Source organism: Dipodomys ordii, unplaced genomic scaffold (assembly GCF_000151885.1).
Source record: "Dipodomys ordii isolate 6190 unplaced genomic scaffold, Dord_2.0 Scaffold97, whole genome shotgun sequence".
Lineage (NCBI taxonomy): Eukaryota > Metazoa > Chordata > Mammalia > Rodentia > Heteromyidae > Dipodomys > Dipodomys ordii.
The window spans coordinates 5482493-5504321 of NW_012267313.1; the positions used below are offsets into that span (position 1 = coordinate 5482493).

Consider the following 21829-nt stretch of genomic DNA (forward strand, 5'->3'; position numbering starts at 1 on the left):
AATTGTGTTATACAGTTAGAATAATGTTTAGTATAGCTAAGTGCAGGAGATGGTTAGTAGAGTGTTTATATAATGCACACTAACTGCGTTTAATAGTAATTCCATTTTCCCTGTCTAACCCAAGAGAAGACTATTGCCCGTGGCACGCTTCCCTACGGGAGACCTAAGGCTGTGCAAGGGAGACCCAGCATCTGTCTTCTTTATCAGAGCCAGTTTGTGAGTGGATACAGCCATGACCTCCTCATGCCCCTTTGGACCTCCTATACTGTGCACAGAAATGCAAGTATTTATCACCTCCTATGCTATGTTTGGCAATTTTATACTCTCATCAAGCAAATGATTGAAAGCATAGTCTTTCGCTGTTATTCTTGTGTCTACTGTCAGTTTCCAAAGTAGAGTAAATCCGAACAGGGAGTCAGAAAAATTAGGCTATAGTATCTGATGTGTCATTACCTGTGGAAGCTCCTTCTATAAAACTCTAATATTGAGGATTCTGATTTATAATTTTAGAAAAAGTCAAATTTCACAGGGAGTCACAATTATTGATTTCTAAATACATATTAGCTACGTAAACACAAATAGTTCTGTCAGCTTCTCAAGTCTAAGGGGCTCCTCACTATGGGGAAGCCGACATACCTCCATCCACACACTGCATATGCCATCTACAGTAGGTCCCTAGCTCAGGCTACAGTTCATTCATCACTTTTCCCTGTTCCTCAAACACCAGGCGAGCTGGGCCCTGACAGGTGTAAGAACAAATATCCTAAAATATTCTCCCTCAATCCAGCCCTGGCCCTGTGGTGGAAAGAGGATAATGAATGAAGAAAGAGGAGGAGATCTGAAATAATACTGAACTTTAAAACTAGACAGATCAGACTTAGACCCTAACAGTGATGGACAAGCTGTGGGATGCCCTCAAAGATACTTGAGAGAACTGCATGAGCATAGCAGTTAGATTTAACGAATAAAATGGTGACTGTTACTATTTAGCTTGCTAAATAAAAAGATAGGGAACTGTGTGTATATATGCAATCTCTGTGTTGATGTAGTTTCTGGAATATGTACTTTTTGGTTTTTTAAAACAATATTTGGATACCGTGTTAAATCTCCTCTATTTTTTTTTTACTTGATTTTGTAGTGTGTTGTGTTCTCCATGACTTTGTAGGCACCTCATCCTAGGAATTCCTTGTTACGTGATACCTTACTGTGGTGGTCATTGATTCTGTCTCAATTATGAGTTTTCTTATGTAATGGCAATGCTTGAATTCATAGCCATCACTATCCCTAAGGGTTTTACGTCACTTTTCAGTAGCTGTGTTTCCTTCTCCCAGTGATTTTTGGCTATATTGGAATTGGAAGGTAGACTACACTGTCTAAAACCCAGTGTTTATTACATGCAATACTTAAACAGGGTAGATAAAATATCAAAAATGCTGGGACACTGGTGGCTCACATGTATAATCCTAGGTACTCAAGAGGCTGAGCTATGAGGATTGAAATTCAAAGCCAGCCTAAGCAGGACTGTCCATGGGACTTTTATCTACAATTAACCACCAAATGAGCCAGAAGTAGATGTCTATGGCTCACAAGGTAGAGTGTTAGCCGTGAGGAAGAAAGAAGCTTAGGGACAGTGTCCAGGCCCTGAGTTAGTACAGTATAACAAGAAGAAGATACTTGCACAGAAGTGACATAAGCAATATCCTTGACATTGTAAAGAATCGATGAATATCCCAGGAGAAAAGTGATGGAAAAAATAGTGAAAGTTGTGGCCAGCTAATGAGAAACCCATTATATATAATGTAGTTTACCTTTATTCACCAAGTAATTTCCTACATGTAAGCCTGATAGCTATTGTCTTTTTGTTCTTTAGGACAGTTTCTCTACAGACAACTTTTCCAACTGCCTCTTCCAGGACCTTCGAATTTCTCTTAGTCCCATCCATAAATGTTCTTTCTATAAAAATAATGCTAAAGTGAGTTATGGCTTCCTTGCTCCACCACGTAAGTACCTGCCTCCCTAACCTTCCCTTCCCTCTTCTTCTTTTGCTTCCTTTTTGCCTTTTTTCTTGTTTATAGAGCTTTCCTATAAGCCTGTGGGTGTAGCTCAGTGGTGGAGAGTTTGTCTGGCATATGTGTGTGACAGTTATAAATAAATAAAGCTGTAATAGATAACTACCACCTGCACCAATAAATAACTTAATAAATTAAGCAAGCAATGGAAAAGAGAATATCACACGTTATTGTAATACTGAGCATTAGTAATGTAATTATTAGAGAAAGCATTAAAATGCTTAAAACTTGACTTTTATAAGCCCTTTTATTTGTGGGGGTGGTAAATGATCTCTACTGTTGGTGAAATACTCTTCACCTTTCTGATCTGTTTTGCTATGAAGCAATCTGAGAAGGCTCAGTGACAGTGGAAGGATGCATTGGAGTTCTTAAGAAAGAGATCATACTTCGTTGCTTAAATGGAAGGGTGACTTGTTAAAGAATTTGATAAAAGTGGGCCCTTCCGCATGCTTACTTTCTGGCTGTTGCAGAATCTCTAAATAAAGTACTCTTGAAGCAAAGTGCTTTATTTTTTTGAAGTGGCATTTTTGTATGTTAATGAGAAGATATTTTAGCATCAGATTTAAAAGGCAAAAATCCCAAGGCTCCAGGTACTCAAATAACCCCAGCATGTAGTCTGGTGTCTGCAGTCAGAGCTGGCATGGACCATGCAAGGGGACCAGGTCCACGCCTCCAGTCCCTACAAAGAAGCCTTGTGCAGCGCAGACTCCTGTGGTGTTTTTCTGAATAGTAGGTGGTGTTCTGAAGCCAGAACTTTAGAACTTTTTTTCCTTTGACTAGGAAATTGTTTAAAGAAGGGAAATTGTAAACACAGCGTACTTTAGTTGAAATAGAACAAATGTAAAGGCTGAATATGTTCCATGTGAGCTTTTCTTATAAAGTTTTTGTTCCTTTGATAGGTTTGTTATGAAAAGGGAAACAATTAAATATATTATTTTTCTAACATTTTTCCCTTCATTTATAACCTGAGAAAGTTTCCTAAGTTGAAAATGATACTCAGCTAACTTTTTAAACCCTTCCCCACGGTATGCTTTCCAATGTTACTTGTCAAGACTGAAAAGTTTGTCTTTTTTTTTCTTTTGTAGAATTAAGTAAGGACTCAAATGAAATATATTCTGAGGCTTTGCTTACAACTAATATAGTGCCAATGTATCAGAGTTTTCAAGGTAAAATATTTTAATTTATAATTTTAGTAAATGTCAGTGTGTTCAGATTCATGTTCTAAGTTAATGACTGCCAAATACATTCTTATAGGTTTTTATTTTTTAACTTTAACATTGCTAGAATATAAAAAGAAGTCTGTGATTTTTCTAATGCATGTTCTGCTTTATATTTTTATATGGTTGATACATTTTTGATGGCTTCTTCCTCAAGTTCCCTAGCTGATGCAGTCAGCTTTCAGTATTTTTCTTTATGTCACTATTTAGACATTCTTTGTAAATTATTTTGTTTTAAAAAAATGAACAAATTTTGCATCATCATTATTGTAGCATTTGCCTCTTGTAGGAAAATATATACATTCACACTTCAACTGATATGTAGAATATCAAAATATAGAATATATAATATTTTGCTCTGATTTACATCTATGTAACTTGTGAATATATTCCAAGGAAGTTTCCAATATTCATGGTCAGTCTGAATAATTTACCTATCTTGTGTTTGTGATGCTGTAATGCTCCATGATGGTGTATGATCATTAACACGATATGATGCATGTAATTCAGGGATGCTGAACTCAGAGTAATTTTGAATTCAGCCATTAATCCATTCAAAGGCCAAAGCCAAACAATGGATTTTGGACCTCACAGTAAGACTGAACTCAAACATGACTAACTCTAATTTTTACAAGTATTCATTTTGAATCATGTTGTTAATTGATTTCACACAGCCGCGGGATATTATCCTTTTGACACTACAGTGTGTATTTTCTCTCCTTAGTTATTTGGCGCTACTTTCATGACACCCTGCTGCAGCGGTATGCTGATGACAGGAATGGCATCAATGTTGTCAGTGGTCCTGTATTTGACTCTGATTTTGATGGACGCTGGGATTCCTTAGAGACTCTGAAGCAGTAAGGAAATATTTCATCACTCTGTAAAATAGCTATCAAAAGACATTATCATTTAGTGGAGTCAGCAGAAACTTCTGTATGTAGTACAGTTCACATCAATGTCCAGGACATTTCTGACTACACTGGAAGCCTCTAGATAACATCTGATTGATTTTGATGGTCTTGTTCAGTGTTCAGTGTGTTCAATAAAAGTTACTGTCTTGGTGAAAGTAATAATATTTCTCCCCCATTCAATTCACTTAAGCAATTCTATTTTTATATTTTGCTGATTTTCTTTTTTTTGTTGTGAAGGTGGTGTGGCTTGAGCTCAGGGTCTTGCATTTGCTTAGCTTGCTTGCTCAACTGATACGCTACTACTTGAACTGTGCTCATAGTCTCAGTTGGGCAATCCTTGAGCTCCATGTAAATGTTGCCCTCAAAGTTTGAGCTCCCTGTGGCTGATTGTGAAGTGACTACCTCAGTGACTACATTGCAGGTCAGCAAATGAGAGCTGTATGATATGTGTGTATGACACAAGCCCTCAATCAAGGTTTATAAAGAGACAGTTCCTCAAGTCCAGTGGCCCTGAGTTTAAGGTCACAGTATTTAGCTGCCTCTCACTAGAGGTGGCTGGAAGAGCCATGGTGAGGACACCAGTGGTGCTGGTTTTATAGATGAGAGGGGAGAATGTTTATAAACTGATTGGTCCTTTTGCAGTGATGTGGATTAGACTCAGTGCTTTAGACATGTTGAGCAAGTGCTTTGTCATTGAGTTACATATTCAGCCCTGGGTGATCTATAATAAAACAACAATTACCAGAGTCTTAGAAGCAGTTGTGCTATTAAGACTGCAATTCAGAGCTGAGCACTGGTAGCTCATGCCTGTCATCCGAGCTACTCAGGAGGCTGAGATCTGAAAATCAACCATTCAAAGCCAGCCAGGGCAGGAAAGTTTGTAAGACTCTTACCAATTAAAACCGGAATTACAGCTGTGGCTTAAGTTGGTAGGGCACAAGTATTGAGCAAAAAGATCTCAGGGACACCCAGGCTCCGAGTTCAAGCACTAGATTGACAAAAAAAAAAAAAAAAGACTGCAAGACCGAAACTATGGTACAATCTGGCTTCTCTCAGAAAACGTCAACTCTCTCAATTTGATGCAGAGGGTCACTTTTTCCCTCCATATATCGGGGAACACGTCAGTCTATAAAGTTGTAATTCTTTACTATGTACCTTTAGGCATGAAGGTTCCTTGGAGCTGCTTTCTTGGCTCTAGCCATAGGTGATGCAAAAAAGAGTGTCCATATTTAAAAGCACTCACTCTATTATCTTAAATTGAGAAAGGCATTAAACAAACACAGCTTTAAAATGAATAGAAATATGAGGAGTCAAAGTTACTGAGACATCTTTGATAATAGACTACAATGAAAAGAATTCAAATAATATTTGAAATAGGAAAGAAAATTGTTTAAAAACAGAGAAACGTAGATTTGCAACCTTTTATTTTGGTACCAGTACTGGGGCTTGAACTCAGAGCCTCGCATTTGCTTAGCTTTATCTGCTCTATCACTTTGAGCCATACCTTCACTTTTGGCATTTTGCTGGTCAATTAGAGATAGGAGTATCTCAGATTTGTCTGCCTGAGCTGGCTTTGAATTGTAATCTTCAGCTCTCAACACCTGAAGTAGCTAGGATTACAGACCTGAGCTCTCTGTGCCTGGGGCTTGCAACATTCCTTCAGAAAGGAGCTGAAATAAAAGAAAATCTCTCCTGTTCTCTGTCCTTTTTTTTTTTGGTAATTGTGTAGGAAATACCTATCAATAATGATTTCGAATCTTGGGTATAAGTGCACAAAAATTGTTTTCCTCTTTAGTATATTAGTTTCACACACACACACATACACACACACACACACACACACACAAATGCTTAGTAAAGAAGATTGCTCTATCTCTTAATAAGGAAGGTAGTTATTTCTTTTTGAAATATAATTGCTTATTTTTTTTAAAGTGGATTCTGATTTATTTTTACAGGGACAGCAGAGTCATCCGAAATCAAGAAATTCTGATTCCCACTCACTTCTTCATTGTGCTCACCAGCTGTAAAGATGCAGCCCAGACGCCCTTGCAGTGTGAAAGCCTGGATCCCTTAGCCTTCATCCTGCCTCACAGACCCGATAACAGTGAGAGCTGTGCTGTGAGTAGCTTTTGTCAGTCTTCCTAGCATACTGCATATACGGAACACGGACACAAGTGTGGATACTGACGTCAAATACCCTAGCATACTGCATATACAGAACAGGGACACAAGTGTGATACTGACATCAAATACCCTAGCATACTGCATATACAGAACATGGACACAAGTGTGATACTGACATCAAATGTTTTTGTGGGAAAATACAACTATTAATTTATATGGACTTTGAAGTTTTGTGATAGTATTTTTTTTTTTTTTTTTTTTTTTTTGTCGGTCGTGGGGCTTGAACTCTGGACCTGGGCGCTGTCCCTCAGCTCTTCAGCTCAAGGCGAGCGCTCTACCACTTGAGCTACAGCGCCACTTCCGGTTTTCTGGTGGTTTATTGGAGATAGGAGTCTCACGGTCTCTCCTGCCCGGGCTGGCTTTGAACCGCGATCCTCAGATCTCAGCCTCCTGAGTAGCTAGGATTACAGGCGTGAGCCACCAGCGCCCAGCTTGTGATAGTATTCTATTTGTTTGTCTAAGATGATAGTCTTAGACTATCTCCCCCACCCCAATCAGTTAAAGGCTCAGTTAAAGTATCACATTTCATAGGGCTCATCTAAATTCTAGTTTTATTTAAAGTATAAATTTTCTGTGACCCTCAGAACTGTATTTATAATTCCAAAAATGTCAGCATTACTCTTAGACAACATTGTTAGGCAACATTTCAAGTAAATTCCATAAGTGAGTTGATTGTGAAAATCTTCACGTTGTTGTATGATAACTTATTTGCTCAAAAGTTTAGAAATTTTAATTCTAGCTTTGAACATTAAGACTTCATTAAATTTTAGCAATTTGTAGATATATGTTAATTTTTAAATTAGGTTGAACCAAAGGAAAAAAATTATCTCATGTTTGCTAGGGTTGTTTGTTTTTTGGATTTTGTTCTGACATTTGGGGCTGAGAATTGAACCCAAGGCATTGTTATACTAAGCATTTGCTCTACCACTGTAGATACACAAAATAAGTCTAGATTTGAGTTTTTTAAAAAATTGACTTTCACACCAGTTTCTCCAGGTGAATTCCTGAAGATTTGTGGTCAAAAGGATCTTGATGCCAATTTGAGCTCAATGAGAAATTATTACATTTGCTCATTCATGGCTTCCTTTATCCAGCTCTTCATCCGCATATTAGAGATTTGCTGCCACTTGTCCTAGGAAGTGGGGATATAACAGAGATCAAAGTATATGCTCTTCTGTGTGCACAGCTGAGAACTATGATAACCCATTCATTATCCCTAAACATAGTTTTCCTAAAGATCTATCATCAAAATGAAATGATAGGCCTCCCCCTTAAATCTTACTATGATAAACTTTCAGGATAGCTCATTAAGCTATTTCATTCTTATTCTTCAAAATAAAGTACAGAAATGATACCTCCCTTGTAAAATTACTTTAAGATAATAAGAATAATGATAAAAGAATTGAGTACAGAATAACAATTTTATTTGGAATTTAACTATTTGGATGCCAATTGGGCACCGAACTCTGATAGATGGTCAGTACTAAGGCCACTGTTGGACACCTATCAAGTTTTCTCTTCTCTATTGAATCTTTTTCCTTGAGAGAATTTGCCATGAAGTATATCAGCATTGTGTTCTGCTGCAAATTACTAAATCCTTATTGCAGTGACAACAAGCAAGAAAGGGATTCCTCACCTCCAGGGAGTTCAGCGGCGACCAGATGGTTTGGGATGGTGGTTTGGATCAGCAGCACCATTAGGAATTCTGACCATTGTTCTCTAGGCTTTACCACTCTTAGCATTAGAGCTCTTGTGCACATGGGTCAAAGATGGCTTCTGTTTCTCTAGATTTCATGCCTCAGTTCTGTGTCCTCTTCCAAAAAGAGAAGGCATTTAGATAACTCAAAGGTCGTGCTTACCTCTTATCCACCAGAATTGTAAGTTCCCTGAGTTAGGCATTTAGTTCCTTTTCTTAGTCTACCATTCCAACGCCACTATCATAGGTGAAAAAATTTTAATCAGACTCTACAAAAGATTTGTACTTTTAAGTTACTATGTATTGGACCTGAACCGGAAAGAGTTATTTTAAGGTTTATTATGCACATTTTTTGTGCTATTTCATCTCTGATGTGGTATCTGAGGATGGAATGGATATTAGACTGAAGGAACAAATACTTGGCTTGCACTTTTTTCAATCTATTCCTGTGATTGGTGGGATACATGGCAGATATCTACTGGGAAAAGTAACAAAAGACTCTCGTAAGGCCAGGATGTTCCCTTTAGAGCCAGAGAAAAGACTGACAGAGAGGAGGCTGATTATTGGGTAGTGGTCATTAAAGCTAATGATGAAACTAATGTTTGGTCTGTTTTGTGTGTGTGAAGGATCTGTATTTATCATTTTCTTTTAATCAGGGTACATGGCCTTTGTGACAAATACCTTTAAAGTAAAGTCACAACCTACCAACCAGTGGCCATGAGCCGATGTGGTGACTGTTTTACATTGATGCATGGCTGTATGACTTCCATTTCAATTACGTGATTGGTGTCTATCTCTGTTTTCATGTGTTCTAACTTCTGCTGTTCATTCTCTCCTGGTCATGTATCATTGCATGGCATTGTATGCCATCTCTAAGTCCCACTTACCATGTAATTAGGTGCATTTGTGTAAGAACACATGTTGGTGTTGTACAGTTGTACATATCAAAAACCACCCTAGGCGAGGGATACTGGTGAGGAAATCAAGATTGAGATGTTAAATACTTCAGTTTTACTGACCTGATAGAATGGTCAGGAAACCAGAACTTGAACCTAGGTTTCTTCACAATAATACCTGTATTCTTTCTACTCTACCATGATGTTTCTGTTTTCCAGTGTTTTTTAAACCCCATACCAATTGATACAATTAACTGATCAAACATTAATAGTGAAATATTCATGGGTATATAAGAGGATTAAGTACTCAACTGGTGATTATGCCTAAAAGATCTCATGATACCTGCCATTTCAGAACAAAAATGTCATAGTTGATGAAGCTGGGGAGGTAGCAAGGTTATTGGGAAGTAAGGATGCTTGGTAACTTTTCTTCTTCCTCTTCTGTCTTCCTAGTCTGGGAAGCATGACTCTTCATGGATTGAAGACTTGTTCATGTTACACAGAGCACGGATCTCAGATGTGGAACATATCACTGGACTCAGCTTCTATCAAGAAAGAAAAGAGCCAGTTTCAGACCTTTTGAAGTTAAAAACATACTTGCCAACCTTTAACCAAGAAGACTGACTTTTTTTTTCTGATCCTTCCTAAAACTGTACCCTAAATCTTTTGAGAGAACCTGGTATTTTATACAGCCCTCTACCAGCCACACAATTGCAATGCTTCAAAACTGTCGACCAGAGTTAAAACGAGAACCTCTGTGATACAGACATCTCAGGGAAACTTGTGGGCTCCGCGTAACCACAGAAGAGTGTTCCTATCGTGTCTCACACAGGTTTCATGTGGAAGAATCCTGTGCATGGTGCCAGTGCCAGGAGTGAAAGCAGATCATCCCCAAGGTGCTCTTCTTCTTTCATAAGGGAGAAGTAGATGCAGCCATTGTCTGAAGACTGGATTTAGAATCATGTGATTGTTAGTAGCCTTTATAGCATTAATGGGACTGGAAGAGTCCATGTGACATTACTATCTCTACAAGAACTTAAAGGTGTTTCTAGATTCCTTTTCAATTTGGAGTGTCTTTTATATTTCATTTTAATCAAAAAAAATTTACGGTAGGCAAAATAGTTCTCAAATTGTATTTATACCTTTTCTGTGTACTCGTTCAAAAGCCAAATCATTCATCTTATTTTTTCTTTGAACTGAGATTGGATATCCTCAGCCTGGTTCTGACAAGTTAAATTTTATGGATAATCTGTGAGTCGAGCCACATCTTTCTGTTATACAATATGATTCAAAATTCCTATCATGTTCCCGGCTAAGTAGCAGAGGTTGACAATAGCTCTAAATGTGGTTCTTTTAGACTGTTGAAATTGGGTCCTATCTGGGTGAAATGGCAGAGAGCTTGGCAGCACAGGCAAGGTGCTATTTTGCATCCATGGATGATAGGAATGCTTTCCTCTGCATAGAAGAATTACCCCACAAGCAGCAGAGCTGTTTTCTGCCCAGGGGCTCCTTTTGGAATTCCATTGATTGGAGGAGAATGGGTCACCAATCACTGAACATTTTCCTTTATGCAGGTGATCAGTTGTACAATTTCAGTTCCCACTACAACGACTATAATCTTTCAACCTGTAAATCTTGAAGGCTACCCTAACTTTCAGGCCTCTGAGTATCATTTAGGTATTTTAGTTTATTAGTTTATCAAAGATTTTTATATGTCCTTTTTATAATAAGCATTCTTCAACTACTTAGGGGCCACAAAGACCATTAGATAATGTAATTTGCACCTGAAACTTGTTTAATAACTTAGAAAGTTTCATTGATTTTTCTTTTATAGTTCCACAGTTTATAAAGGCTGTGTATGTGTTTGTGTGTGTGTTTGTGTCTGTACAGGTTCAGTGATTTCAATTGTCACTGAGTTTGCCCTCTGTCTGCTCTTGAGCCCATGAGTGGATTTTTATATCTCACTAATTATATGTTTTTTTGTCTTAAAAGCTTCCTTTTGTTTTTTCTTTATATCTTACATTTGTTCAGAAATATTTTCTCTTTGCTAGATCTTTAATATTTGTTTCAAATATGTTTGTAATTGCTTATTGAAGCATTTTTATGACAGCTGCTGTAAAATCCTTATCAGATGATTCCAATATCTGTGTCATGCAGTGTTTGTATCTATTGACTGTCCTTTTAAACATTTAAAAGGTTTTTCCTGATGAGTATTTTTTCACTGAAGTCTGGACAGTTTAGTGATTGTGTTATAAGACTATGGATTTTATTTAAACTTTTCCACTTTAGTTCATTTTCCCTGACAACATCCTAGAAAGAAAATTTCCTCCCTAGGTGTGGCTAGGAGTTCAGGTCCACAGTTGGGCACTAGGGTTAGGGGAGGTGAGTAGGGTGGGGATTCTGCTCCTACTGATTTTCTACTAATGCCTTCTTTTCTGCTTCCTGTGGTCTCCCGGATGTGTGGAACTGGGATGACTGGAAGGATTTATGAAGTTCCCAGTTCCTTCATCAGCCTTTCTTGTACTACCCTGCCTGGGAACCCTGGCAGCTCTTTCAGGCAAGGGTGGAAGTCTAGGATGTCACCGCGATGTTGGTGTGCTAGAGGACACAGTTCTTTTCTTGGCAGTTCATTGGCCCAAAATTGTTTCTGTTTTGTGTATCTCCTTTCTTTTGTCCTTTGGGTGAAGAGAGAGCAGGCCTCTCTTGATTTTTGTTGTTGTTGTTTTCCTGTACTTGTTTGTGTTTCTAGGCTCTGCCTTTTTCAGCTCTAAGATGGATAAAGAAAACTCAGAGAACTCAGCTCAGTATATCCTGAGGGTCATTAGGTCCTGGGGTTCCTGTCTGTCTGTCTCCTTCCAGCATCAGCCATCGTGTATGTTATCTTCAATATCCAGCCTTTCTCTCTTCTTCACAGAAGGAGATTGACTTCACCTTTGTAGAAGTTTCTTATTGGTATTTATATAATCTTAAAAATATATACAGAACAGATACCTGATCGACAGCATCTTAGCATAGTTTAATTAAATGCATGTCTGTTCCTTGTACCAGACACCAGGATTACAAAGTGGAGCAAGTTATAATCTTTACAGTCTTGTAGAAGGAGAGGAGGTAGTCGAAGTACAAATGGCCCCTAAAGAGCAGGAATTGTGATAATGAAGCCAGGATTGCGGTGTTGGGGAGCACAGGAGACACTGGCAATATCAGCAGTGGCTTCCAGCCTGTGGGCTAAGCCTTGTAGAATGAATGGGAGCTCTCCAGATATGCAAGGCAAAGAGAGGAAATTCTCAGAGCCTTTTGATGACATTTGTTTTTCCATTTTCCCATTTATCACTACTGCTAATATTTTCTGTAAGATTCACAGTTACCAACTTACAACGCACAGCTACTTCATTTTCTTACTGTTGTTACAGCACTCTTCTTAAAGGAAAGATCAGACTGATGTTTGTTATGTGAGCTCTTCAAGGAATTGCATGTCGTGTCAACTGTATAGCTTTTTCTGTTCCTTATATGCAGTATTCTTTTTTTTCTTTGATGAGACCTCTGCTTTTACTATTTTATCTGTTTAAAAAATATGATGTTCCCATTCTCTCAATTTGAATGGTACGTTAACGTGACTGTACAGTCAGCCCTCTGTATTCATTGAAAATTGGTTCCAGGACCCTCTACATATTTTGATATCAAATTCAGCAGATGCTCAAGTTTCCTGAATGATGTGGTGTAGTATGGTCATAGAAACTTATACAGCCTTCTCTATAGTTGAAATCACCTCTGGATGACCTACAATATCTTATGCCACATATACACTATGTAAATGGGTACCATATCATAATGTTTAAGGAATAACGACAAGGAAAAAAAAGTGTTCATGTTCAGTATGAAATCACCTTTATTTCCCAATATTTCTGATCTGCAAATATTAGATTCCATGGATACTAGACTCACAGATATAGAGGACTGACTATATCGGGAAATGTCTTTATCTTACTTTTTCTAATAAAGATATGAACCCATTATTACACTGAATTTTATTGCCATGCTTCAAATCAGTGCCTCCCACCTCCTGCTGCCCCTCATGCAGAATTGGGGTTTGAACTCAGGACTTTGTGCTTGTTAGGCTGGTGCTCTCTGGATGAACTATATCTCCAGCATTGTTTTTCACTGGCTATTGCTGAGATAGGGTCTCACTTCCTACTCTGGGGCATGTCTGCACTGCCGTCTGCATACTTAAGGCTACCTCTAGCTGCTGGGATCATAGGTGTGTTCCATTAAGTCCAACTTCCCTCCAATGAGAGAGGGTCTTGTGGAGTTTTGTGCCCAATATGAGCTGGAACCATGATCTTCCTGTTCTCTCTCAGCCTCCCAGGTAGCTTAGGGTGACAGGTATGCTACTATGCCCAGTGGTGGGTTGAGAAGGAATCTTGTGAACTTTTCTGCCTGGGCTGGCCATTTTCAGCTTCCCACGTAGCTAGGATTACAGGTGTGAGTTACTGGTGCCCAGCTTAGGTCTACACTTTTTAATTATTAAGTAACTTTCAAAGGACCCGGAAGAACTTAAACTACTTTTAAGAATCAGAGGAAAGGGGACAGACCTTAGTAGGAAGAAGGCAAAGGCTCTAGTTCAGCAGAGTAACTATGACTTGTAGAGTTCAAGGACCTGTGCATGGGAATAAAACAGTAGGAAGCAGAGATGACCTTCCTCTTGGAGAAGTCTACCCTATTTACTTTCTTCTGTCATTAGCTACAAAGACTGCCCTGCCCAGCACTGTGGGTATGTGCTTGCCTATAAAAGGAACTGGCTTTTGAACTTTGAAACTAAAGGTACACCTCACACTTCTTGGTGAAGCTTATCACAGGAATTGGGTGGGGAAGTGTTTTCAGGAGCAACTCAGTACAGTTTTATACTGGCTACACAGCCAGGGTATTTTCCTTGGTTTTTGGCTGGTCTTTATTATAAGAGAGGAAATAAATTCTACCTAATATAGATGTCTCTGAGCTAAGTAATGTGGGCTTATGAATAAAACTTAGATCTTGGCTGCTTTTCCTTGTGGCTGTTGTAAGGAGTGGAGCCAGAGAATAGAAGGTGGGGTTCTCCCAGGATATGACCCTGAGTCCAAGGGATGTTGACATTTAGCTGCAGTTGGATTATTGGATGGAGAAAAATGTCCCAAAGTTCATATCAGGTTCAGAGAGTAAACATGTCTGACCTACATGCTATATCCTTGATTTGGGTTATTTTAATTACATTTTTTCAGGTAAAACCAAACAATAAGTATATGTACCTATTCTTCCAGTGTTTAGAGCAGTCTTATAGCAGAGGGAAAGATCCAATTTGTAAATTTGCAGATTCCTTCAGTATGATTTTATTCATTCAAATGTTCCATTATAAATGAATAACAATTGAAAAAGTGTAGATATTTTCTGGAAATCATATTCAGAATGAAAACTATACATGTATAAAATAGGCCTTAGAATGCTAGAGAGGACAGGCTTAGTCCCTAAATGACAAACTACCGTAAACCATGCCTCTGATGTTTTAAACTTAATTTTATGCTCATGTATAAATTATTCAGGGGAATTTTTTTTATAATTTTAATAAGATTTAGAATTCATTTCTGAGGCCATCATATAGTAGAAATCCAGAACTCAGAATCTACTTTGGTATTTATATAGTAACACAGTTTAGTGAATTTTCAAGAATTAATGCTTTTGGAACCTTTCTCAATAAGTTTGTCAAATATTGTTTGGATACTTTTAACTAAAAAAAATGTTTATGGAGCTGAGTGTGGTGGTGCATCCCTGGAATCATGGGAGGCTGAAGCAGGAGGCCTAAGTTCAAGGTTAGCCTGAGTTACATAGTAAAAACCTCTCCAAAAAAACCTCTCCAAAAAATAAGACAAAGCGGGGCTGGGAAGGTGGCTCAGTGGTAGAGTGCTTGCCTTGCATGCATGAGGCCCTGGGTTTGATTCCTCAGCACCACATAAGCAGAAAAAGCCAGAAGTGGTGCTGTGGCTCAAGTGGTAGGGCTCTAGGCTTGAGCTGAAGAGCTGAGGGACAGCACCCAGGCCCAGAGGTCAGGCCCCATGACCGGCAAAAAAAAAGAAAAAAAAATAAGACAAAGCAAGAGTTTATGAATATGTTTATGTTGCATTGTCCTGTGTGGTTTGTAAAAGATAGAAAGCAGATTTCCGATTTGAAAGTGTTACTGAAAACACAGAAAAGCTCTTAAATAAGACTACTTTATTTCAGCCCATTGCATAGATTCCATTGTTCAGCTTTTCAGTTTATGAACTCTTCATAGAACACCTACAATTTTGGACTCTATCATACCCTATTCTGTCCCTGAACATAATTTTAGCATTTTGAAGAGCTATCATTTATATGAAAGTACAATTAGAAAGAATGTGGGAGAACTGAGAAGTTCTTATTTGTGTGCTTGTTTTGTGGAAGTGGATTCCAAAGCTGTGCTCACTTCATGTCAGAGGCTTGGCTGGTAGGGCTGACCTGAGAACAGGGAAACGGGACAAGTGGCTGCCTGCACTTACCAACATTTTCCCTTCAGTTCTAAGTCTAGCCTAAGCCATGTCTTTATGATACCCCCTACTCCCCCTCTCCCACATTCTCTGGTTGGTAGAGAGGCTTAAACTCAGGGCCTGGCACTATCCTGGAGATCTTTTGCTCAAGGCCTAGTGCTCTACCGTGTTGAACCACAGCACCACTTCTGTTCTTTTGGTGATTAATTGGAGATAAGAGTCTCACAGACTTTCTTGCCTGGACTGGCTTTGAACTGCAGTCCTCCGATCTCAGCCTCCTGAGTAGCTAGGATTACAGGCTTGAGCCACCAGCACCTGGCCTGGTCCTCTATCTCCAAAGCATCTATCCTGCAATTAGATATCCCCTCCACCCCCCCACACTAACACGTCTTATCTCAGCAAAACTCCAGACAGTCACGAAGCCCAAATACATAGCTTGCTAGAGTCTTTGCAATCAACAGAAAAATAAAATACTTTCAGGAAGATATGGTTCTAAGAGGCTTGTTAGCTTCCTCTTGGGATTTCCAATAGCCTGTCAAGATCTCAGTCTAAAAAGAATACCACTAACACATAAGAAAAGGAAAGGAATCACAGAAAGTGTGAACCAATTGGAAATGAACTTTTCAACTTTGGGGGGGGGAAGTGGGAGAAAATGAGGGAGGGGTAACACTGTTACAAAAGAAATGTACGTAAGAATACTCTTACGTACATTTCTTTTGTAACTAACTTCTCTGCACATCATTTTACAATTTACAATAAAATGTAAATTTTAAGCCAGGTGCTGGTGGCTCACACCTATAATCCTAGCTACTCAGGAGGCTGAGATCTGAGGATTATGGTACAAAGCCAGCCAGGGCAGGAAAGTCCTTGAGACTCTTATCTCCAGTAAACCGAGAAAACTGGAAGTGGTGCTGTGGCTTAAGTGATAGGTCACTAGTTTTTAGCTGAGAGCCAAGGGACAGCTCCCAGGCCCAGAGTTCAAGTCCCACAACTGACAAAAATAAACAAACAAACAAACAAATAAATTTTAAAATAAAGAAATTGGGAAGTCCCAGGAATCTGTACTAATGAAACATTTCCAGGCCCAGGACCCACTGCTACGTTGGGGAAGATGTCTTCTTTGTGGCTCTTCCCCACAACGAACTGATAGAATATGTGTATCAAGCATGCCCACTTTCATAGGGACTACAACATTTTCCCAGTGACTTTAACTCTCATTTTTTTTAGAATGATAGATAACTTTTCTATAGTTATTGTCATATCTTCAATATCATCTATTGTCAAGAATAGAAAAAAACCCTTTATATCTACTACTTTTAGCATGGGGCCTGACTCATAGTTGCTAATTAAGAAATGTCCAGTTGGGCACTGGGGGCTCACGCCTATTGCCCTACCTATGTAGGAGGCTGAAATCTGAGGATTTTCATTCAAAGACAGCCCAGGCAGGAAAGTCTATGAGACACTTATCTTCAATTAATCACCAAAAACAAAAAACACACAAACCAACAAAAACCCAGAAGTAGAAGTGTGGCTCATGTGGTAAAATGCCAACCTTGAGCAAAAAGAGCTAATGGACAGCACCCAGGCCTTGATTTCAAGCCCTACCTAGTAATGGCACAAGAAAATGTCCAGATGAATGAAAACCAAACAGACAGCCCTATCAACCAACCAGTGTTGGTTTAATATGTGAAGCAATTGCAAGAACAGAAATACAGATAGAGATAAATTAAACCAGAATTAATTGAGTTTTGTTTTACCTCCCTTATATTTAATATTCCAGCTCATATCTTCAATGAGATATATTTTAAGTTCATTTATATAATATCTTTCCCATACAAGGTTGATTTTTAGAAGACTCAGAAGCCTTCCCAAGCCATTCACAATTGTTCTAGTGACTCCATCCTGTAGAAAGTCTGATGCTCGTGAGCTGAAGAGGAAGGAATTTGCTGTGCAGGTCTTTGGCATCTCAGAAAGGGGCTCTGAAAAGCACAGTGTGGCAAGATCATGCTGCAAAGTTGGAGATGCTCAATGTCTTTGTCCTTCCGTCTACCAGCTCCAAATTAGACCTTTCCCTGTGGAGATAAGCTCATCAGTATGGAAGGAAAGAAATAAACATAGCAACCACTCTGGGGCCTCTGGAATGAACAGATGTCAGGCAACTGCGCTATGTCTTATTGGAGAGCAACACATTTTACCCCTACTTCCTGTCTTTACAATTACTCTACCACTGGCTAAAAGTATGGTGCACAGAAAAATGGTAAAAGGCACTAAAATCATCTTAGTCCTCAGGTGTGGTATGGAGGGTTGGCTGTGAAAGTAAAATATGACATTTAAAAAGTTTTTGAATATTTTTATTATCTTTAACTTGTACAAAGGAGTTGCCATTCACCAAAGCAACGTCACCCCTTCCAACATTCTCATCCCTCCCTCCCAACCCACCTTATCCTTTACTTGCCTTCATTTTAGCCATTTAACATCTTTGCCATTTAACAAAGCATTTTACGTGTACAATGCATCTTGGTTTATGTCATCATTTCAACATCTTCATCCACCTTTGACCTACTCCCTCCCTAGGATCTCTAAGTTCTGTGGTTTACGCAATGAATTCTTGCCTGCATTATTCCTTCCCCCCTGACTCCCTCATTCTTCTAGTCCTCTCCCCTTGGCTTCTTCCTCTTGCAAGTACTCATGACCCAGTACTTATTTTGTTGGGCTTTGACTTAGTGTTTTTTTAAAGAATTAGGCTACTTGCACTCTCCATAGAGTCCCGTTACATTTCAGTTAATTCATTTGTAACCCCTTGCTTACCACCTAGTGTGTACTTGTAATTGCAGGTCGGTCTCAGGGATTTTTCTGCCCTGTCTGGCTTCAAACCAGCTGAGATCCTCAGATCTCAGGCTTCTCAGTAGCTAGGATTATAGGCATGAACCACCAGCACTCAGCCATTTGTTGTTTTTTATCTCCCTTTCCTCCTTAAGTGTTCCTGATTTTTACCTGATAGTCTCCTTTCTAGTCCCTCACCCAGGAAGTAGGAGTATTTTCTTTTACCCAACTCCATCCTTCCTATACTTTTTGTTTCCCTAATAATTATTTTTAATTTACTTTATTGTTCTTATAGAGACAATATACAGAGGGATTACAATTACATGAGTCAGGTGATGAGTACATTTCCTTTTGTACTGTGTCTTATGTTCCCTAGCTTTCTCTCAGGGCCTCTGTTCCATCTCCACCCACGAGTTACATAGTTTACTTTCATCAGTGTTCAGTGAACTCCACTGCTGCACTTTTTACTCTTTGTCCCTTGAGTTCTGTATCCTCCCACACCCTTCCAAAGATGTACTCTAATGATGTTTCCCTAATTATTAATCGTATTTTCCCACACATGTGACTTCTACCTCTGTACTGCTTTTCATCTCTCCTCCTGAATATAAATGTGTTCTTCATTTTTTTTCTTCTGGTTCTTTTACAGGCTTCCTTCCATACCACACAGGACAAGATGGTGCTTTGTTTCTCTTCCCAGCCTCTGCCATCCTTCCAAAAATCAGTTGGTTTATTACCTCCTTCCAATACCTCTCCACTCCCGTAACTTCCACTTAAAAATTAGTGGTTATCTCCTCATTGATGGATTTTAGGTTCATTTTTGGCTATCTAACAATATTTTGTAAAAGAAAAAATATAGCAAGTATCCATACATTTATCGGTGCCAGTATCTTTCAGTTACTCTGAGAACCAGAGTGTTGTTCTCTTTTTTCTTTGGTATTTCAATCACTGTGATTATTTTAAAAATCCCTACATGCTCCAATCCCTTTTTTTTCCCAATAAAGTTTGTTCTGTTCTTTGTAATTTATCTGATTTCTCTGGCTATTTCTTGAGCCATGTTATTCCTTTTCTTAAATAAATCTCCATCCTTTGTTTTATTGTATCTTCTTTGAGCTTTTACTTTAACTTATTGAATTTATATATCCATGAACTGTTCTACTTTGTGGAGCATTTCTTGGATTTTTCTTCTTGTTCTTTAGCTCATTTTTTTCCCTTGAGGCAGAGTAGGTAAAATGTGCCTGTCCTCCATCTTTGTATCTTTTCTCTTGTCTTTTATTTCCTTCTTCATTTCTTTTAATCTTATGGGCAATTTGAAAAGCATATTTGCTAAGTTTAATATCATTTCTATTATCACATCTATGATGATATACTATGGTACCTGGAGTGGACAGGTTGGCCACTTTCCATTTGTATCTGAGTTGGCTTCTTCTTTAAGCTACAGTGTCAGGATAGGACTATTTATGTCTTATCTCCATCTCCTTCATTGTATTTAGATTCCATCTTTCTTCTGAGATTGAGTATTTCACAGAAAGATTCTCTTCATCAGAAGTGTAAATAATTCGTGTGAGATTCTTAGATTTTTGTCTGGTGTTCACAACTTATTGTATACCCAGGAGGAGGAATTTCTTGTTTTGCTAGCTTTTTGTTTCCCACCATGTTTATTTCATTTCATTATTGTGGTAGATTGTTCATCCTTCCATCCTTCTTGTTCCTTTACAATGTGACCTTGATGATTCTCCATCATTAGGTGGCATATCTCCATCCCTTGATATTTTTTTCTTCTCTAGATTTTTAATGCAGTGATCTAATTACATAAGATCCAAGTAGATTAATGTAATTATTAAAGTGAAAACCATAATGAATACAGACGATACACATGAGAGTACACTTTTTCCAAAGTAAAGAAATGAATGTTGGGCTGGGAAGGTGGCTCAGTGGTAGAGCGCTTGCCTTGCATGCTCGAGGCCCTGGGTTCGATTCCTCAGCACCACATAAGCAAAAAAAGCCGGAAGTGGCACTGTGGCTCAAGTGGTAGAGCACTAGCCTTGAGTTGAAGAGCTGAGGGACAGCACCCAGGCCCAGAGTTCAGGCCCCATGACCGGACTCAAAAAAAAAAAAAAAAAAAGAAATGCACGTGGTCTAACACTTTTGATGGAAATCTCAGAAAAATAAAGCTGATGAAAAGATATTGTATGTAAATAATTTAAAAATATTGCCAGGCAAAAGAAGGTAAAAATCACTATTTAAATATAGAAAATGACATAAAGGATCATCAAAATACAAAGTATTACAGGAGAAGAGATATGCTGAAATAAATGAATTATCAAGATCTTAAAGAAATGAGGAGCATTTCTAATGTATAACAGATCCTGGGGGAAATGAACACAGCTGTTTCCTGAAGTGATTGATGATGACAAAAGAGAGAGTGGCTTTAAAAAAAATGGGAGGAACCCAGTGACCTTACTTACTACCTCCTTCAGATCATAGGGAAAACAATCCTCTTGGGAGAGCTTAAGCACCATCCACAGCCACATCTTAATGTCAGGTTAATGTAATGCTTGATATTTAGACAGAAAACTATTTCAATGGTGAAAATGATGTAGGTATCAGAGGCATATTCTGCTGAGTCTCCAGGTAGTTGACGCTTTCCAGAACAGCAGCCACTACTCGGGGGTCCTCATGAGACTGGTGTCTCCCTGGGGCACTACTATGCATGTTCTCATTTCACCAAAGAACATGAGCTCTGTTGAGCACTCCGTATTCAGTGTGGAAAACACCAATGAGTTTAGCATAGCCTGGACTGACATGAGCATTAATTGTCCTTTTAAATGCATCCCTCCCACAGAGCTGGGCCTCCTGGTTTCGTCTGAAAAGTAGCCAGTTCATAGACACCTTCTTTTGGAGGTTTTCCTAGTTTGCACCAAGGGACCAGATAAGTAATCTCACTCTCTTGTTTATCAATGAGAGGTACATTTGGAAGGAGCCATGGCTTTCCTAACTGCAGTTCGATGAGCAAAGTTATCATAGTTCCAGGCACGAAATCCTGGGCTCATTCTGCCTCCAAACTCTACACTCCAGTATCCAACCAATTCAGAGTGAGCTGTCCAAAGGTGAGCTTTTTCTTCAAATTTTCCAGGAACTCATTCATCTTTGAGGATTTAAGATAGTAGGTCCGAAGTTCATAGAATGTTCCATCATTTTGTCTGGGGCCAGTATTAAAGAATGCACATGCCTGCGGCGCGAGCACGCGCGCGGTGAGCGCGCTGGTCAGGGGGCGGCGGAGGGCAAGCATGGCCAGGCCGGAGCGCCCAGTCTCCGGGGACTGACTCGCTTTCTGGCTTCCTGGAATGCCATCCCTTGATTTTTAACCATATGTCTTTCTGCCATAATAGAATGTGGCAGAAGGGCATTTTATACAACTCATGAAGTTGTACTTCAGAGTGCTTGTAGCTTCTGTGTTCAGCTCCGTATGTTCTTTTACTACCTTAAAGGGGAGCCCAGGTTAA

At 38.9% G+C, this 21829-nt stretch overlaps 1 protein-coding gene and 1 pseudogene across 1 annotated transcript in view; one reads left to right on the plus strand and one right to left on the minus strand.

Moving 5' to 3' along the window:
• Positions 1-11319, plus strand: part of Enpp1 (ectonucleotide pyrophosphatase/phosphodiesterase 1) — a 76081-nt gene extending 64762 nt beyond the window's left edge. Inside the window, exons 23-28 of the mRNA XM_013026781.1 lie at positions 125-279; positions 1871-2000; positions 3155-3235; positions 4011-4143; positions 6153-6315; positions 9427-11319. Of these exons, the coding sequence (XP_012882235.1) occupies positions 125-279; positions 1871-2000; positions 3155-3235; positions 4011-4143; positions 6153-6315; positions 9427-9597 (833 nt within the window). The 3' untranslated portion in view covers positions 9598-11319. The remainder of the gene's footprint in view (positions 1-124; positions 280-1870; positions 2001-3154; positions 3236-4010; positions 4144-6152; positions 6316-9426) is intronic.
• A 9574-nt stretch (positions 11320-20893) lies between these two features.
• LOC105993550 lies at positions 20894-21617 on the minus strand (annotated as a pseudogene).
• Between the last annotated feature and the right edge of the window lie 212 nt (positions 21618-21829).